This window comes from Oncorhynchus tshawytscha, linkage group LG18 (genome assembly GCF_018296145.1).
Source record: "Oncorhynchus tshawytscha isolate Ot180627B linkage group LG18, Otsh_v2.0, whole genome shotgun sequence".
NCBI lineage: Eukaryota > Metazoa > Chordata > Actinopteri > Salmoniformes > Salmonidae > Oncorhynchus > Oncorhynchus tshawytscha.
This window is the reverse complement of record NC_056446.1, coordinates 9145537-9165847: the sequence shown is the minus strand read 5'-3', so window position 1 is coordinate 9165847 and position 20311 is coordinate 9145537. Positions and strand designations below refer to the sequence as shown.

The 20311-nt window shown below is 43.0% G+C and overlaps 1 protein-coding gene across 2 annotated transcripts in view; it reads left to right on the top strand.

The window, feature by feature from the left end:
* The window catches only part of LOC112217433 (ectonucleotide pyrophosphatase/phosphodiesterase family member 1), a 74702-nt gene that overhangs the window by 14090 nt on the left and 40301 nt on the right, over positions 1–20311 (top strand). For both annotated transcript variants that reach the window (XM_024377718.2, XM_024377719.2), the window contains exons 6-13: positions 2689–2786; positions 5167–5246; positions 5712–5831; positions 11463–11572; positions 11777–11842; positions 11990–12062; positions 14829–14937; positions 16701–16832. In XM_024377718.2, coding sequence (XP_024233486.2) covers positions 2689–2786; positions 5167–5246; positions 5712–5831; positions 11463–11572; positions 11777–11842; positions 11990–12062; positions 14829–14937; positions 16701–16832 — 788 coding nt within the window. The remainder of the gene's footprint in view (positions 1–2688; positions 2787–5166; positions 5247–5711; positions 5832–11462; positions 11573–11776; positions 11843–11989; positions 12063–14828; positions 14938–16700; positions 16833–20311) is intronic.

The following is a 20311-nucleotide window of genomic DNA, read 5'->3' as shown; positions in this document are numbered from 1 at the left end:
CCGGCTCGGAAACCAGATTGCACAGCGGAGAAGGTACGGTGGGATTCGAGATGGTCAGTGATCTGTTTGTTGACTTGGCTTTCGAAGACCTTAGATAGGCAGGGCAGGATGGATATAGGTCTGTAACAGTTTGGGTCCAGGGTGTCTCCCCCTTTGAAGAGTGGGTTGACTGCGGCAGCTTTCCAATCCTTGGGGATCTCAGGCGATATGAAAGAGAGGTTGAACAGGCTGGTAATAGGGGTTGCGACAATGGCGGCGGATAGTTTCAGAAATAGAGGGTCCAGATTGTCAAGCCCAGCTGATTTGTACGGGTCCAGGTTTTGCAGCTCTTTCAGAACATCTGCTATCTGGATTTGGGTAAAGGAGAACCTGGAGAGGCTTGGGCGAGTAGCTGCGGGGGGGCTGAGCTGTTGGCCGAGGTTTGAGTAGCCAGGAGGAAGGCATGGCCAGCCGTTGAGAAATGCTTGTTGAAGTTTTCGATTATCACGTATTTATCGGTGGTGACCATGTTACCTAGCCTCAGTGCAGTGGGCAGCTGGGATGAGGTGCTCTTGTTCTCCATGGACTTCACAGTGTCCCAGAACTTTTTGGAGTTCGAGCTACAGGATGCAAATTTCTGCCTGAAGAAGCTGGCCTTTGCTTTCCTGACTGACTGCGTGTATTGGTTCCTGACTTCCCTGAACAGTTGCATATCGCGGGGACTATTCGATGCTATTGCAGTCTGCCACAGGATGTTTTTGTGCTGGTCGAGGGCAGTCAGGTCTGGAGTGAACCAAGGGCTATATCTGTTCTTAGTTCTGCATTTTTTGAACGGAGCATGCTTATCTAAAATGGTGAGGAAGTTACCATCCTCAACTGACAGGATGAGGTCAATATCCTTCCAGGATACCCGGGCCAGGTCAATTAGAAAGGCCTGCTCACAGAAGTGTTTTAGGGAGCGTTTGACAGTGATGAGGGGTGGTCGTTTGACTGCGGATCCGTAGCGGATACAGTCAATGAGGCAGTGATCGCTGAGATCCTGGTTGAAGACAGCGGAGGTGTATTTGGGGGGCCAGTTGGTCAGGATGATGTCTATGAGGGTGCCCTTGTTTACAGATTTAGGGTTGTACCTGGTGGGTTCCTTGATGATTTGTGTGAGATTGAGGGCATCTAGCTTAGATTGTAGGACTGCCGGGGTGTTAAGCATATCCCAGTTTAGGTCACCTAACAGAACAAACTCTGAAGCTAGATGGGGGGCGATCAATTCACAAATGGTGTCCAGGGCACAGCTGGGAGCTGAGGGGGGTCGGTAGCAGGCGGCAACAGTGAGAGACTTATTTCTGGAGAGAGTAATTTTTAAAATTAGTAGTTCGAACTGTTTGGGTATGGACCTGGAAAGTATGACATTACTTTGCAGGCTATCTCTGCAGTAGACTGCAACTCCTCCCCCTTTGGCAGTTCTATCTTGACGGAAATGTTATAGTTGGGTATGGAAATCTCCGAATTTTTGGTGGCCTTCCTGAGCCAGAATTCAGACACGGCAAGGACATCAGGGTTAGCAGAGTGTGCTAAAGCAGTGAGTAAAACAAACTTAGGGAGGAGGCTTCTGATGTTGACATGTATGAAACCAAGGCTTTTTCGATCACAGAAGTCAACAAATGAGGGTGCCTGGGGACGTGCAGGGCTGTATACTGTACACATAGAGTACTGTTGTTACTTAGCTAAAGTCACATTACAATCTGTGGGTACTATAGACAACACAGCACATTATGACGCCAATGTACTGTACACAATTTGAGGCCATTTGCTCTACTTGTATGATGTGAGACAAAAAGTACTTTAAGTGTGAGACAAAACAGGATTAACCCAATGTGTGTGTAGTGGTAAGGCTGTGACCCCAGACTTGTTTCGTCTCGAGTCCATTTTTAGTCTTAAGTCCTTTCCAAAGGGCTTTGAACTAATGAACGTTTTTCTTTTGATCGTTTTTTATTTGATTTTTATGACTGACGTCACTCGTTATTTATTTTTAAGGTGTTTCTATTTGGCTGTAACTTCAATTTAGGGTTTATTTTATTAGTGGTAAGTGTTTATAGGACCCTGGTATGACCCTCTCTGTCATGATGTATAGATACGTTTAATACGCCTATTACAGAACCACAGAGAGACTTAAATAACTAAAATATATCGTCACTTACCCCAGCCTATGTTATCTGTTATGTGGGAGAAAAGAGGGGGGAAGGAAGAGAGAAAGAAAAAGCAACAATTGTGTTCAACAGATATTTGGCTGTATCCTGCATTGTATTTCTGTTGAAAAAGGGAAGGGGAAAGTTTCAGTTTAAGGGAAAGGGGAAACCCAGTGTAACCCACAGGCTTTTGATTAATCTTGGATGCAGCCATCTAACAACAGGCCTCTTCCTGCCCTGCCCCTCCTCTCGCTGTGTGTCTGTGTGGGCTGAATCCATCCTGCCTCTCCTCATCCAGTCCATTCACGTCAGTTCCCCTCCAAACAAAGGGCTGCTTTGTGTTCCCCCACATAGTCACAGCACAGCTACTGGAACTGTTTCCACTGTAAACATCTCCACTGTGCCAGACTTAGACTGTTTTAGATTCATGCTTTCCAGGGAAAATGTATATTCTGTTTTCCCCTAGAAGAGTTTCTAAATGTAACCTCAATACAGCTCATTCTCTGGCTTTGTTTGTGTCCTCCAGTTTTTCCAAACCCCCTCTGATCCTGGTGTCTATGGATGGCTTCCGGGCAGGTTATTTAAAGGCCTATGGCAGTCTTCTTCCAGTCATCAACAAATTACGTAAGTCAGTCCCCCAAGCACACCATTGTTTTCTGGCGTAGAGGGCAACATTTGGAATGAGACGTTGTAATGATTCTTCTGGTAAAAATGTGGTTTTTGGTTGTGAAGTGAAGTCCAATTACAAGCAACTAGAGATGTCTCTTTCTGGTCACAATAAATCACAGGAGGTCGGTGGCGCCTTTAATTGGGGAAGATGGGCTCGTGGTAATGACTGGAGCGTGATGAGTGCAACGGTATCAAACACATGGTTTGATGCCATTTCATTATTATGAGCCGTCCTTGTAAAATTATTCCCCTATCGGACCCGAGCCTGGGTTTATACCAAGCTAACATATGGAATTGTTTTAAGATGATCACACCAAGTTATCATTTAGCTATTTGATTTAGAATAAATAAATAATTTGATGAAAGATAGAATTTGGCCTTGCTGCTATTAGCTCATAGAAGGTATTGAATAACATAACTGATAGTCAAAACACACATCAAAAGGAAGTATGCTTTGAAGTGTCTGTCGTACGGTAGAGTGGGGTAAGTTGAGCCATTTTTTACATCACTCCTTCAGGGGAAATATAGTATTCTTTCTAACAAACATCTATATACATACAGTGCCTTTGGAAAGTATTGAGACGCCTTTACTTTTTCCACATTTTCCAGCCTTATTCTAAAATGGATTAAATGATAAATGTTGCTCAGCAATCTACACACAATACCCCATAATGACAAACTGGTTTTTAGAAATGTGTATTTAAAAAAAAAAAATTTTTTTAATGTAAAATAAGTATTCAGACCCTTTTCTATTTGACTTGAAATTGAGCTCAGGTGCATCCTATTTTCCATTGATCATCCTTGAGCTGTTTCCACAACTTGATCAGAGTCCACCTGTGATAAATTTAATTGATTGGACATGATTTGGAAAGCCACACACCTGTCTATTTAAGGTCCCACAGTTGACAGTGCATTTCAGAGCAAAAACAAGCCATGAGGTCGAAGGAATTGTCCGTATCTGGGGAAGGGTACCAAAAAATGTCTGCAGCATTGAAGATTCCCAAGAACACAGTGGCCTCCATCATTCTTAAATGGAAGAAGTTTGGAACCACCAAGACTCTTCCTAGAGCTGGCCGCTTGGCCAAGCTGAGCAATCGGGGGAGAAGGGCCTTGGTCAGGGAGGTGAACGTTTACTTTCCAACAGGACAACGACCCTAAGCACAGCCAAGACAATGCAGGAGTGGCTTCAGAACAAGTCTCTGAATGTCCTTGAGTGGCCCAACCAGAGCCCGACTTGAACCCAATCGAACATCTCTGGAGAGACCGGAAAATAGCTGTGCAGCAACGCTCCCCATCTAAACTGACAGAGCTTGAGAGGATGTGCAGAGAAGAATGGGAGAAACTCCCCAAATACAGGTGTGCCAAGCTTGTAGTGTCATACCCAAGAAGACTCGATGCTGTAATTTCTGCAAAGGTGCTTCAACAAAGTAGAGTAAATGGTCTGAATACTTATGTAAATGTGTTATTTCAGTTTTTTTTTTTTTTTAATCAATTAGCAACAATTTCTGTAAACCTGTTTTTGCTTTGTCATTATGGGGTATTGTATGTAGATTGATGAGGGGGGGGAAACAATTGAATCAATTTTAGAATAAGGCTGTAACGTAGCAATGTGGAGAAAGTCAAGGGGTCTGCCAAATGCACTGTACATTGAGTGTATGACCTCTTCCTAAATATTTACACAAAATTAAATAATTCATTTTGTGTATGGTTTCATTAGAAACGAAGGTGGCTCAACTTACCCATTCTCCCCTACATATAAGATTTTTGGGGGGTGGGCACTAAAGTACTTAAATGCTTCCATAGAGTTTTTTAAAAACTGGTTCCCGGATCTCCTAATCTGACAAACACAACTGTAGCTCGGCCACCTTCCACCACAGATGCGTAAAGCCGGCAGATGCAGTGGATTGAGATGCAGCCCATGCAAAAAAAACATATCTCTAGTTTAAACAGATTTTGATGGGGAACAGTCTAGTGACATGCATGAGACCTGGTTTGAACTCAGCCAGTCATGAGCTTGGTTGTGTTCCCCGGCTCAGACGTTGTATGCATCAACTAATGGTTGCGTGCCACATTATTGACTGGCAGATTGCTATAACATATGTGGTTAGCTGATACATAAAATACCTATCCAGGCTTTGTAAGATCTGGCAGGCGTCAGCAACGCCTGGGCAGAGGAACGTGCTCCTTGTTTCTTTGGCTACTTGCGCGTTTGGCAGTCTGACATCCTTTCAAACAATTTCAGGGAAATGATTCTGTTTAGGTATAGGATCATATCACAGCTGTTTCTTTGGCAGCTTTGATTTATTTTATTTTATTTGACTTCATTCTATTTCAGGCAACTGTGGCACCACTACCCCATACATGAGACCTGCCTATCCCACCAAGACCTTCCCCAACCACTACACCATTGTGACTGTAAGGGTGTCGCTCCTCTTAGTTTATATGTAACCAGGCAGGCATCAGTTACTTTGGTAAAGAATTGTATACACAACTTGTTTATTTGAAAATTGCATCACTCTTTGGAATCCACTTTTCTTCTTTTTTTTAAATCACCTTATCCATCAAGTACAGTCACTTACCATGAATGATCCCCAAAAAAACTCTTCTTGTGGCTTGATGGCTCGCACGTGCTGCTTCTGATGAGAAACTGTGGTTCGAATGTGCAACTCTGGGCAGCAATTTTTAGCTCTACTGGTTTACCCAACCCTTTTCAGTTAACCACCAGACTTCTCTTTCAACACGCAGTGATGTGGCTCCGTGTGATGAAATGATGAAGTCCATTCAACGGTAGATGTAAAAATACAGAGGACTAGCCCACTTAGCCCTGCAGCTGTCAAAGCACCCGGTGTGTAAACCTCTGTGTGTGCGTTACTCCCACAGGGTCTCTATCCAGAGTCCCATGGGATCGTGGACAACAAGATGTACGATGTGACCCGCAACGCCTCCTTCAGTCTGAAAGTGGCAGAGAAATTCAACGCCAAGTGGTACCAAGGAGAACCAGTGAGTGAATACATTGGAATCCAAAAAAACTGCCAACATTGGGCGTTAAGTACATTTTAGTTTATTGGTACAGCTTATTGTTTTTTTTAGCAATGTGGCCCTAGTGTTTTGTGGAACTGAACTTGTGACCTGAAGAGGGGAGCTTGGGATGACATAAGTCGTCTTAGACAAGGAGCCACAGACAGACAGGGATTAGTGAACATTTCCTCTGCAAAACATGGAGCTGGAAAAATGGATGAGGAAGATGAATGTTATTGAGGAAGTTTCCCTGAACTATAGTTCCCCTGTACTGTGTTTACTAAAAACCCTAACGATAGGACATAATGACATTACAGCACTGTGCCAAATAACATTCTGTATACTTATTGCACAAATCTAAACATCGACTGAGAAATACCAACTGACAAGGAGAAAATGGCGCAAAAACAAAGTCTCAGCCTTGTCACAAAACACACGGGATATAATGATATATAAGGTATTGAGTGAGAACAGTAGGTATGGGTCTTTGATCATGATACACTCTAATGAGCTTTCTATGAAAAAAGTGTTAGGCAGCTGTTTTCAGTGACAGTTCTCCTCTTTGTCTCTCTGAGGTGGGCGAATTGCTCAGCTCCACAAAATATCACATTTTATTTGTCACATGTGCCGAATACAACAGGTGTAGGTAGACCTTACAGTGAAATACTTACTTATAAGCCCTTAACCAACAATGCAGTTTTGAAAATAAACAAAAGTAACAAATAATTAAAGAGCAGTGGTAAAATAACAGTAGCGATGCTATATACCCTACAGGGGGTACCTGTACAGAGTCAATGTACATGTAGGCAATATGTAAATGTAGGTAGAGTTAAAGTGACTATGTATAGATAATAAACAGAGAGTAGCAGCAGAGTAAAAGAGGGGCGGGGGGTAGCCATTTGATTAGCTGTTCAGGAGTCTTATGGCTTTGGGGTAGAAGCTGTTAAGGAGCCTTTTGGACCTAGACTTGGCGCTCTGGTACCGCTTGCCGTGCGGTAGCAGAGAGAACAGTCTATGACTATGGTGGCTGGAGTCTTTGACAATATTTTTAGGGCCTTCCTCTGACACCGCCTGGTATAGAGGTCCTGGATGGCAGGAAACTTGGCCCCAGTTGATGTACTGGGCCGTATACAATACCCTCTGTAGTGCCTTGCGGTCGGAGGCCGAGCAGTTGCCGTACCAGGCAGTGATGCAACAAGTCAGGATGCTCTCGACGGTGCAGCTGTAGAACCTTTTGAGGATCTGAGGACCCATGCCAAATTATTTCAGTCTCCTGAGGGGGAATAGGCTTTGTTGTACCCTCTTCAAGACTGTTTTGGTGTGTTTGAACCATGATAGTTTGTTGGTGATGTGGACACCAAGGAACTTGACGCTCTCAACCCGCTCCACCACAGCCCCGCGATGAGAATGGGGCCGTGCTCGATCCTCCTTTTCCTGTAGTCGACATTCATCTCCTTTGTCTTGATTACGTTGAGGGAGAGGTTGTTATTCTGGCACCACACGGCCAGGTCTCTGATCTCTTCCCTATAGGCTGTCTCATCGTTGTCGGTGATCAGGCCTACCACTGTCATCGGCAAACTTAATGATGGTGTTGGAGTCGTGCCTGGCCATGCAGTCATGAGTGAGCAGGGAGTACAGGAGGGGACTGAGCACGCACCCCTGAGGGGCCCCCGTGTTGAGGATCAGTGTAGCGGATGTGTTGTTACCTACCCTTATCACCTGGGGGCTACCCATCGGGAAGTCCAGGATCCAGTTGTAGAGGGAAGTGTTTAGTCCCAGGGTCCTTATCTTAGTGATGAGCTTTGAGGACACTATATGGTGTTGAACGCTGAGCTGTTGTCAATGAATAGCATTCTATCATAGGTGTTCCTTTTGTCCAGGTGGGAAAGGGCAGTATGGAGTGCAGTAGAGATTGCATCATCTGTGGATCTGTTGGGGCGGTATGCAAATTAGAGTGGGTCTAGGGTTTCTGGGATAATGGTGTTGATGTGAGCCATGACCAGCCTTTCAAAGCACTTCATGGCTACAAACATGAGCGCTACAGGTCGGTAGTAATTTAGGCAGGTTACCTTAGTGTTCTTGGGCACAGGGACTATGGTGGTCTGCTTGAAACATGTTGGTATTAGTCAGTCAGGGACAGGTAGAAAATGTTGGTGAAGACACTTGCCAGCTGGTCAGCGTATGCTCGGAGTACTCGTCCTGGTATTCCGTCTGGCCTTCTTGCCTTGTGCATGTTGAACTGTTTTAAAAGGTCTTACTCACATTGGCTACGGAGAACGTGATCACACAGTAGTCAGGAACAGCTGATACTGTCGTGCATGTTTCAGTGTCGCTTGCTTTGATGCGATCATAGAAGAAATTTAGCTTGTCTGGTAGGCCCATTTCACTGGGCAGCTCGCGGCTGTGCTTCCAAGGTGACATGCCCAAATGATTATCGCCCGTCGTACTCACCCCGGTCATGATGAAGTGCTTCGAGAGGCTGGTCATGGCCCACAAAGGCCAGCATGCTAGGCACACTGAACCCACTCCAATTTGCCTACTGCTCTAACAGATACACAGAAGATTACATTTCCGCTATTCAGACAGCCATAACTGTACAAGAGGAACACCTATGTGAGAATGCTGTTCATTGACCACAGAGTTCAACACTATTGTTCCCTCCAAGCACAGATCCTGGACTTCCTGATGGGCTGACCATAGGCTGTGAGGATTGGCAACAACACATCCTCTACACTGACTCTTAACACAGGGGCCCCTCAGAGGTGTGTCCTCAGCCCTCTGCTGTACTCCCTGTTCCCCTATGACTGCGTGGCTTTGCACAACACCAACTCCATCAAGTTTACAGACGACACCATGGTCCAAGGCCTGATAGCCAACAACGACATGTCAGCCTATAGGGAGATGGTAAATGAATTGGCACTATGGCGGGACAACCACCTCTCCCTCTCAACATCAGCAAAGTAAATGAGTTAATTGTTAACTACAGGAAGTAGAAGAGGGAACATCCATATCAACGGGACTGCAGTAGAGAGGGTCAGCAGATTTAAGTTCCTCTGCATCCACACCACCGAGGACTTGACATGGACCAACACCACCATTCTTGTCAAGAGGGTGCATCTTAGGTAATATGTGTCTCTCCTGCTTAAGGGGGCTGAAGACATTCGACATGCCACACCGGGTCCTCTCCAAATACTACTGCTGCACCATTGAGCGCGTCCTAAGCGGTTGCATCACTGCCATGTACGGGAATCGCTCCGTCCACAACCGCAAGGCCCTCCGGCAAGTGGTGAAGACGGCACAGAACATCACTGGGATAGTGCTCCCACCCATCCAGGTGATCTACTCGAAGCGGTGCCTGAGGAAGGCCACAGCGTCATCAAGGACCCCACACACCCCACAAGCTGTCTACTCCCTTACTGTTGGGCAGACATTATCAGAGCATTGTCCCTTCCTGTTGGAAGGTGAACCTTCACCCCAGTCTGAGGTCCTGAGCTCTTTGGAGCAGGTTTTCATCAAAGATCTCTCTGTACTTTGCTCCGTTCATCTTTCCCTCGATCCTGACAAGTCTCCCCGTTGAAAAACATCCCCACAGCATGATGCCTCCACCACCATGCTTCACCGTAGGCACTCAGGCCAAAGAGTTCAGTCTTGGTGCCTTTTGGCAAACTACAAGCGGGCTGACATGTGCCTTTTACTGAGGAGTGGCTTCGTCTGGCCACTCTACCATAAAGGCCTGATAGGTGGAGTGCTGCAGAGATGGTTGTTCTTCTGGAAGGTTCTACCATCTCCACAGAGGAAATCTGGTGCTCTGTCAGAGTGACCATCAGGTTTTTGGTCACTTCCCTGACCAAGGTGCTTCTCCCCCGATTGCAGTTTGGCCAGGCGGCCAGCTCAAGGAAGAGTCTTAGTGGTTCCATTTAAAAATGATGGAGGCCATTGTGTTCTTGGGGACCTTCAATGCTGCAGAAATGTTTTGGTACTGTTCCCCAGACACAATCCTGTCTCCGATCTCTAAGGACAATTCCTTCGACCTCATGGCTTGGTTTTTGCTCTGACATGCACTGTCAACTGTGGGACCTTTACATAGATAGGCGTGTGTCTCTCCAAATCATGTCCAATAATTTGAATTTATCACAGGTGGACTCCAAGTTTTAGAAACTTCTCAAGGATGATCAATGGAAACAGGATGCACCTGCGCTGAATTTCGAGTCTCATACAAAAGGTTCGGAATACTTATGTAAATATGTTTTTTATTTTTTATACATTTGCTAAAAAAATTAATAACCTATTTTCGCTTTGTCATTATGGGGTATTGTGTGTAGATTAAGTTTTAAAAAATAAAATATTTAAACTTTTTTGGAGTAAGGCTGTAACGCAACAAAATGTGGAATAAGTGAAGAGGTCTGAATGTTTCTGAATGCAGAGTGTACAAAACATTAGGAACATCTGCTCTTTCCATGACAAACTGACCAGGTGAAAGCTATGATTCCTTATTGATGTCACCTGTTAAATCCACTTCAATCAGTGTAGATGATGAAGGGGAGGATACAGGTTAAATAAGGATATTTTAAGGCAATTGAGACATGGATTTGTGTATGCCATTCTGAGGGTGAATGGACAAGACCAAATATTTAAGTGCCTTTGAACGGGGAAAGGTAGTAGGTGCCAGGCGTACCGGTTTGAGTTGCTGGGATTTTCATGCTCAACAGTTTCCCGTGTGTATCAAAAATGGTCCACCACCCAAAGGACAACCAGCCAACTTGACATAACCGTGGGAAGCATTGGAGTCAACATGGGCCAGTATCCCTATGGAATGCTTTTGACTCCTTGTGGAGTCCATGTCCTGATGGATTGAGGCTGTTCTGAGGGCAAAAGTGGGTGCAACTCAATATTAGGAATGTGTTGTTAAGGTTTTGTACTCTGTGTGTGTATATACATTCATGCTTACACACATTGCAACAGCTGCTACCAGACTTATTATCATTGCTAAATACTGAATAATTTTAACCATTTTTAACCTTCCCCAAAACACGTGTAAATATTGGGCTATAAATTGTGCCCTCCTGTAGTATACTTATGCTCAAATGTTTATTATATTCTACTGAGCCATTTTCGTTATGTTTGTATTATCTTTTATTATTTCTTGTTGCATTGTCGAGAAGGACCTTGCAAGTAAACAATTTGTTGGAAGGTGTACAGTATACCATGTGTATATCCCATATGACTAATACAACTTGAAACATGCTCATGACTGTAATTAGCCATGTGTGAACGCAGTCAGGAAGATTACTTTAATCCATAAATAGTATTATTGATTAACATATACAGTAAGTAGGCCAATTCTATATCACTCGTTAGGATAAATCTTAAGCTGTAATGGATAGTACTGCTTGGTCTGATCAAATGAACATAATTTAATGATATACAGTATGTAATGATCCATATGTAGGTCAGTTTTGATACGTTTATTGGGAAAATATCTTTAGGTGTAATGGATTAGGTATTGGTTATTTTGACGTATTAGAATGAATGAGAAATTAGTTGTCTATAGGACTCTGATGCTCTTTTGACTACAAGTTCACCTCTACTATCTCCCTCTCACTCTCTCTGTAGGTTTGGCTCACTGCCATGTACAATAAGCTGAAGTCAGCCACATTCTTCTGGCCGGGTGCTGATGTGGCCATCAATGGAAGATTTCCCGACTTCTACAAGATGTATGACAGGTGAGAGACTTGCATAATGGTATTTCCTGTTTGTGGGCACAATAAAGAGGAGTATCTAATAAGATAGCTAATGATCCTATAACGAATACCACATTTTGTTTTTAGGATATAAATTATGAATGTTATTTGGAGCATTTTTCTGCAATGTAGTGTGTTTAAGCTATCCATAGTGATACTAAGAATAAAAGTGTTTCTTTCTACCAGGAACATCCCATTCGAGGAGAGAATCTCAACCATATTTCAATGGCTGAATTTGCCTCAAGGGGAAAGGTATATTATGCATCTCATAACCATTATATACTGTAATCCTGATTTTGAAGGACAGACCACTTTCACTTACATCTTACATCTTTTGAGAGGACTCTTTACAACATAGAATATAGAGTGTGTAATCTGTGTCCTTTTGTTTTCTTGTAGGCCTGATTTCTACACTCTGTACCTGGAGGAACCAGACTCTGCTGGCCATCGATACGGACCAATGAGCAGTCAGGTAGGATCCAGCTCTACTCATTAAAACCGACCAATCCATTGCATAAGTAATTCATAACCAGCCAACAACTAGTTTGTCTTTTCTTAGCAAGTTGCCCTAAATCCGCTAATGCTAGTAGCTAGCTAATAAATGTACTGAGTAAGAGCAAACATAGCTAGCTAATTGTTAAGAGAATTATATTCTCAATGTTCATAAACTGAACTTCAATTGAACTACTCGGTCTGCTACCAAGAATTTATAAGATTCTTGTTGAAATGAAACAGACAGAGGCCAGGCTACAATAGTCAGCAACGTTTATTTACGAGAGCTCTGCCAATCATATCATGTACATTAGTTTATATATCACACATAACGTCATAAGCGTCCCTCCTCTTCTATGACAATGCTTTATAACACAAGTTTATTCCAACACATACATTGCTTATCATATCCTGCTACATGTTACACAATCTACTGCAAGCCTAACGGTTTCTCGCCCCCCAGGTTGGGACGAGAACTCTATCCTGTTATCAGTTCCACTATGGTCACAAGTTGTCTGTCACAAGTTGTGTCTGTCAACAGTTCCTCTTTTCCTATGCACAAACATTCAAATCATTATACAGAGACAGGGTAGAATTCTGTTAGTTATAGTCCTATCATAACTTTAAACTTATACATAATTTAGTCATTATACATAAAATTCATAACACTAATACAGCTTGATAATACCAGTGATGGTGTAGACCTAAATCAGCATGTTTGTGCAACAGTATCTTCTAAATCAAAGAGGAATATGCAAAGCAAGAATATGTTAGCTACATGAAGTAGCTAAGATAACATGCAATGTAGCCAAAGCTTGTAGCCAAAACACTTATGTATGCCAAAACACTTATCATCACTTTAGTTCCTACCCTGTCACAATAACTCATCCCTGGCATTTTAATTTGTTGTCATCTCAATCAACACTATTCAAAATGCCCACTGTTAGAATGACTATTGCAATTCTATAGTTATATTCTATTTCCATGATTCCAACCGTTTTGCTTTAATTGACAAGTCGAATCGCAGTTGCAACATTTGGTTTAAAATAAGTCCTAGATTATTTGCCCATATCGTGCAGCCCTACATGACAGTGTGGAAATTATCTCAATTGAGCAGTGGTGGAAAGTACATATGTAAAAATACTTTCAAGTACTACTTAAGGCTTTTTTTCTTTTCTTTTTGTATCTGTACGTTACTTATTTTTGACAACTTTTACTTCACTACATTCCTCAAGAGATGTAGCGCACAAGAGAACATCCCTGGTCATCTACTGCCTCTGATCTGGAGGACTCACTAAACACACATGCTTTGTTTGTAAATTAGGTCTGAGTGTTGGAGTGTGCCCCTGGCTATACGTAAATAAAAACAAGACGGTGTGATCTGAAATTAATTATTTATAGTTTTTACTTTTGATACTTAAGTATATTGAAAACAAAATACTTAACTTTTACTCAAGTAGTATTTTCCTGGGTGACTTGAGTAAAAGCAAAGATATGTTAATCGAAAATTACTCAAGTATGACAATTTGGTACTTTTTCCACCACTGCAATTGAGTTCAGGAAATGCAGAAATGATTTGTCTAACACTTTTTTGGTTACTACATGATTCCATATGTGTTATTTCATAGTTTTGATGTCTTCACTATTATTTACAATGTAGAAAATTGTAAAAATAAAGGAAAAACCCTTGAATAAGTAGGTGTTCTAAAACTTTTGACCAGTTGTGTATATGCTTAATTTAGTTATTTATGCAACTATAGTTGTGATACAAACGTTAGGCTATATGTTTTGATTTTTTAAATACATTCTAAGGCCGCATGATGCAACTCTAATGATGATCTGAAAAAAGTCACGTGAAAGGCATGAGCTCTGCTTTGTTTGTTGCATACGCTGTACATACTTCATCCATCTCTCATTCCTAATTTGACAAGCACTTGATAATGCCTCGAATTTCCCAGCGGCACCCCCCTAGTGTGGCCGTAATGCCTTTCGCGGCCAATGGCCGCTGTGCCCTTGGGCTGAATATAATAATTATAATTCCCGTCTCGCGGCTGTTCCGAAGCACCTCTCACTCACTCAGCTGTGTGGTGCTAGAGCAAAAACCAAAATGTGCACCCCTTAGGGTCACGAGGACCGAGTTTGGGAGACCCTGGCCTAGAACCTGTCTAACGTTTAGATGTTACAATTGTAATAAAAAAATATACATTTTTGCTAAGGTGTTGTCTCATCAGTTGCATTGCTCAGAACTGTTGACCCAACTCAATAGGTGGTCTGTCACGAACCTGTCTTATGTTCTGTAGTCCTCATTAAACAGTAATTGGTGTAGTCTGGTAGTTTTGCCATTTTAGCTAATCCTAGTCTGCAGGTGTTATTACAATATACTAGTCACGTATGCGAAAGGACTACAGTGAATACTATACTATTCATGTCTGCAAAAACACTACAGTGAATACTAGTGTACTACAGTCAGATTCGCAAAAACACTACATTGAGTACTTTAAAAAATGTTTTTACCTTAATTTATACAGGTTTTTCTCATTTTCCAAGAGAGACCTGGTCCAATAGCAGCAGGGGTAGCATACTACAGTCAACTGCAAAAACACTACATTTAATAGTACAGTAGTCTGTAAACGTCTGTAAAAACACTACAGTGAATACTGTAGTATATAAATATAGTATACTATAGTATTTTTTTCAGGCGGGAGAAAATAAATGTTATTTGAATTGAATTACTATTTGTTTGCAGGTGATTGAGGCCCTGCTGAACGTAGACAGGTTGTTGGGATTTCTAATGGACGGCCTGAAACAGAAGAACCTACACCACTGTGTCAACCTGGTGCTCCTGTCTGACCACGGTGAGCAGTGTTGCCACAACACACAGTCAGATCACACTGTACACAAACAGTACTGTATTAGTCTGTGGTCTCTGCGATAAAAAGTAGAATTGGCATCCTTAATTTATGCACAGCATTTAGCTTAATGGTAGATACTGTAGGATGGGAAAGTGAATCGACTTATTCCTTGTGGCGCAAAGGGCCTCGGAAAGGAAAAGTACAGCACAGGAGAAAAGCACTAGAAAACAATGTGGAAGCAAGGGAGGCAGAGGAAATTGACTAATTTAATTCACGTCTTTTGACGTGAAAGATAAGTGTTGAAGTACTTCATTTTATGGCTCTGCTGTAAATCTGAAGTGATGCAATCGTGAGCATCTGCTACTCCTCAAAATGAGAGGTCTAGGGAAGAAAAGATGAAGTAAAGATTTTCCTCCATTCCTTAGTGAACCATAAAAACAATGAGCTCATATTGCAAGTCGGTATCTGCCAGGAGAATAATGCCAAACATCCCTTAGCTATTATATAATGGCTACATTACTGTCCTCATAACCTAGTAATCCACTATCAAACTTGCTTATGGAGTTATTTTAATTTACATGCACCAGCTTCTATTGTACTAGTAGCACAAATGACATGGCACTTAGCATCATAGTCAATATTTGTATATTATCACAAGATCCACAATATTTTTGTAGAACTCTTCCATATTACGGAGGCAGGGTAGCCTAGTGGTTAGAGCATTGGACTAGTAACCAGAAGGTTGCAAGTTCAAACCCCCGAGCTGACAAGGTACAAATCTGTCGTTCTGCCCCTGAACAGGCAGTTAACCCACTGTTCCTAGGCCGTCATTGAAAATAAGAATTTGTTCTTAACTGACTTGCCTAGTTAAATAAAGGTAAAAAATGTTTTTTTACCATATTGTCCTCTAAGCTATAGCCTCTGCTCTAAGGCCCTCCATTGTGGGAGTGTTTGAATGTTTACTGTCAGCCATACATACTCAGCTTTTGCTGAGACCTAGCACCTGTTGTGTGGAAATCACATGCCAGAGCGGAAACCGTTGAAAAACAAGGTCAGTGTGAACGCTGGAACACCATGACTGTGAGCTGAGCGTGAGGAAGCCAGGGAGGTTCACAGAGTAGAGGTCTGTGAAGAAGATGCTCGCAACATCTGCATTACATGTGACATGTCTAGTCTTGTAATTATGTGTGTAAAGGATGAGCCGATAGCTGCTGGCCGCTCAATTGGCCTTGTAATAAGGTCCACGTTGCAGGGTTGTAATTTTGATGTTGGATTTGTTGGTTGGTGATATACAGCATATGGGAATATCCTTTTATTTAGGCTTTTATCACAGATGCATTGATCTTTGGGTTATTTTTAGTCATGAAAAGGTTGTTGTTTTCACATCTGCTTTTGAAATTGATTATGAAATGAGGATGGAATCCTAGTATCAATAGTCAGTGTAAACAATTTCAAGTAAATAGTATGCTGACATACTGTATATGAACTTCCTCTGTTGCAGCTTTATTCTCTCTTTGAAATCTGGTACAGATAAGACCGTGTGATTATGGAGCCGTCCTATACTGTCGTTTATTGTCCTACATTTCTCTCTGCTTGTTTCTTCTATTGCTCTGACTGCCCAGTTGCCAGGAACAACAATACAAACAACAGTGACTGTTTCTTTTCTGTGTGTGTGTGTGTGTGTGTGTGTGTGTGTGTGTGTGTGTGTGTGTGTGTGTGTGTGTGTGTGTGTGTGTGTGTGTGTGTGTGTGTGTGTGTAATTGCAGGAATGGAGGAAGCTTCCTGCAAGAAGGCTGCATTCGTGAACTCGTACCAGGACAACGTGGATGACTTCACTGTCGTCCAAGGCCCTGCTGCACGAATCCGACCCAAGAGAGTCCCTGAAGACTTCTACTCCTGTGAGTTTTTGTTGATGATAACGTGTCACTTCTAACTGTCTTCCTGCCCTTACATTGCAATGCCATCCAGTGTTACAGCTGGTTCCAATTTGCTTCCTTCCACTTGGCCCTTACCCTTTGATAATATATAACAAGATGGCGCCGATAGACATGGTCGCCCTGTTCATGGCTCCTAAGCAACTTTGCATTATGTATTGTTTTTTGTGTTATTTCTCACCTTTTATTAGCTCAGAATGTCCTTTGCATTATTATATACAGCCAGAAATAACTTTGGGATATTAGAGCGGCAGTAACTCACCGGCATTTCGATCAGAAATATGACTTTCCTGAATTGGATTCTTCATTCGTTACCCCCCTTATCCCAGAGACTGCTCCAAGACAGCCGGCGGAGACGGGGTAGTCCGACCCCATACCACCCACCGCTTCCGAGTATATTGGAATCGTATAGTAACCAAAAAAGTGTTAAACAAATCAAAATATATATATTTTTTATAGTTGAGATTCTTCAAAGTAGCCACCCTTTGCCTTGACAGCTTTGCACACCCTTGGCATTCTCTCAACCAGCTTCAAGGAGTAGTCACCTGGAATGCAGTTCAATTAACAGGTGTGCCTTGTTAAGTTAATTTGTGAAAATTACTTATTTCTTAATGCGTTTGAGCCAATCAGTTGTGGTGTGACAAGGTAGGGGTGGTATACAGAAGATAGCCCTATTTGGTAAAAGACCAAGTCCATATTATGGCAAGAACAGCTCAAATAAGCCAAGAGAAACGCCAGTCCATCATTACTTTAAGACATGAAGGTCAATCAATCCGGAACATTTCAAGAACTTTGAAAGTTTCTTCAAGTGCTGTCGCAAAATCCATCAAGCACTATGATGAAACTGGCTCTCATGAGGACCGACACAGGGAATGAAGACCCAGAGTTATGTTGCAGAGGTTAAATTTATTATAGTTACTAGCCTCAGAAATTGCAGCCCAAATAAATGCTTCAGGGTTCAAGTAACAGACACATCTCAACATCAACTGTTCAGAGAAGTCTGCGTGAATCAGGCCTTCATGGTCAAATTGCTGCAAAGAAATCACTACTAAAGGACACCAATAATAAGAAGAGACTTGCTTGGGCCAAGAAACACGAGCTATGGACATTAGACCGGTGGAAATCTGTCCTTTAGTTTGATGAGTCCAAATTTGAGATTTTTGGTTCCAACTGCCGTGTCTTTGTGAGACGCAGAGTAGGTGATACGGATGATCTCCGCATTGTATGGTTCCCACCGTGAAGCATAGAGGAAGTGTGGGGTACTTTCTGTGATTTATTTAGAATTCAAGGCACACTTAACCAGCATGGCTACCACAGCATTCTGCAGCGATACGCTATCCCATCTGGTTTGCGCTAAGTGGGACTATCATTTGTTTTTCAACAGGACAATGACCCAAAACACACCTCCAGGCTTTGTAAAGGCTATTTGACAAAGAAGTAGAGCGATGGAGTGCTGCATCAGATGACCTGGCCTCCACAATCACCTGACCTCAACCCAAATTGAGATGATTTAGGATGAGTTGGACCACAGAGTGAAGGAAAAGTAGCCAACAGCATATGTGGGAACTCTTTCAAGACTGTTGGAAAAGCATTCCAGGTGAAGAGAATGCCAAAGTGTGCAAAGCTGTCATCAAGGGAAAAGGTGGTTACTTTGAAGAATCCCAAAAATTAAATATATAACACTTTTTGGTTACTGCATGATTCCATATGTGTTATTTCATAGTTTTACCATTGTAGAAAATGGCAAAAATAAAGAAAAATCCTTGAATGAGTAGGTGTCAACTTTTGACTGGTACTGTATGTGGCAGGGACTCTAGACAATATCGGATTATAAAGGGGAAAACCAGCCACATCGCGGACACTGACGTCTTCATCCCAGACAAGCTAAACCCCTCCTTTGCCCTCTTCGAAGGAAACACAGTGCCGCCGATGCAGGCCACCACCCCTCTCGTGGATTGTGAGCTCTCGTTCTCTGTGCCGACGTGAGTCAGACATTTAAGCGTGTTAACTTTTGCAAGGCTGAAGGCCTCCCTATTAGGGGTGGGCGGTATCCAGATTTTCATATTGTCATACCGTCCTTCTCTCACCCCAGAATATACAATATTACTGGTTTAGTACACAAGGGGGTGCCAAATAAAGCAAAAAAAGCCCATTACCAGAATGCTGACAAAATTAGCACAATTAATAGCGAATTTCCATGGTGGCTGCTAGTTAAATATGCTAATGAGCGTAAACAAAGATAAACGAATTGCAAAGACGGGCAATCCAGCTGATAAAGTTATACATACACTACCGGTCAAAAGTTTTAGAACATCCAGTGGCTATTTCCAAATACCCTGGTATACGGTATACAACCCAACCCAAATCCCTAGCCGCGTCCTCAGAGCATGTGCAGACCAGCTGGCTGGAGTGTTTACGGACATATTCAATCTCTCCCTATACCTGTCTGTTGTCCCCACTTGCTTCAAGATGTCCACGATGCTCCGTAGCATTCTCTTCTGTCATGAAGTGCTTTGAGAGGCTAGTTAAGGATCATATCACCTCCACCCTAGACCCACTGCAATTTGCATACTACCCAAATAGATCCATGGACAACGCCATCGCAGTGCCCTATACTATCTGGACAAGAGGAATTCCTATATAAGAATGTTGTTCATTCACTACAGCTCAGTCTTCAACACCATAGTACCCTCTAAGCTCTGGGCCTTGTGTTGGAACCCCGCCCTGTACAACTGGGTCCTGGACTTCCTGACAGGCTGCCCCCATTTGGTGAGGTAGGTAACAACACCTCCACTGTGCTGATCCTCAACACAGGGGCCCCACAAGGGTGTGTACTCATCCACCCTCCTGTACTCCCTGTTCACCCATGACTGCATGGCCATGCACGTCTCCAACACAATCATCAAGTTTACAGACGACACAACTATGGTAGGCCTGATTACCAACAATAATGAGACAGCCTACAGGGAGGAGGTGAGGGCCCTGGTGGAGTGGCCCAGGAAAATAACCTCTCCATCAACAAAACAAAGGAGCTGATTGTGGACTTCAGTAGACAGCAGAGGGAGCACGCCCCCATTCACAATGACGGGCCGCAGTGGAGAAGGTGAAATGCTTCAAGTTCTTTGGCATACACATCACTGACAATCTGAAATGGTCCACCCACACAGACAAGTGTGGTGAAGAAGGCGCAACAGCGCCTCTTCAACCTCAGGAGGCTAAAGAAATGTGGCTTGGCCCCTAAAGACCTTGTAAAGGTCAAAGACCTTGTAAAGGTCAAACTTGTAAAGATAGAGAGCATCCTGTCGGGCTGTGTCACCGCCTGGTACGGCAACTGCACCATCCACAACCGCAGGGCTCTGCAGAGGGTGGTGTGGTCTGCCCAACACATCGCCGGGGGCACACTGCCTGCCCTCTAGGAAATCTACAGCACCCAATGTCACAGG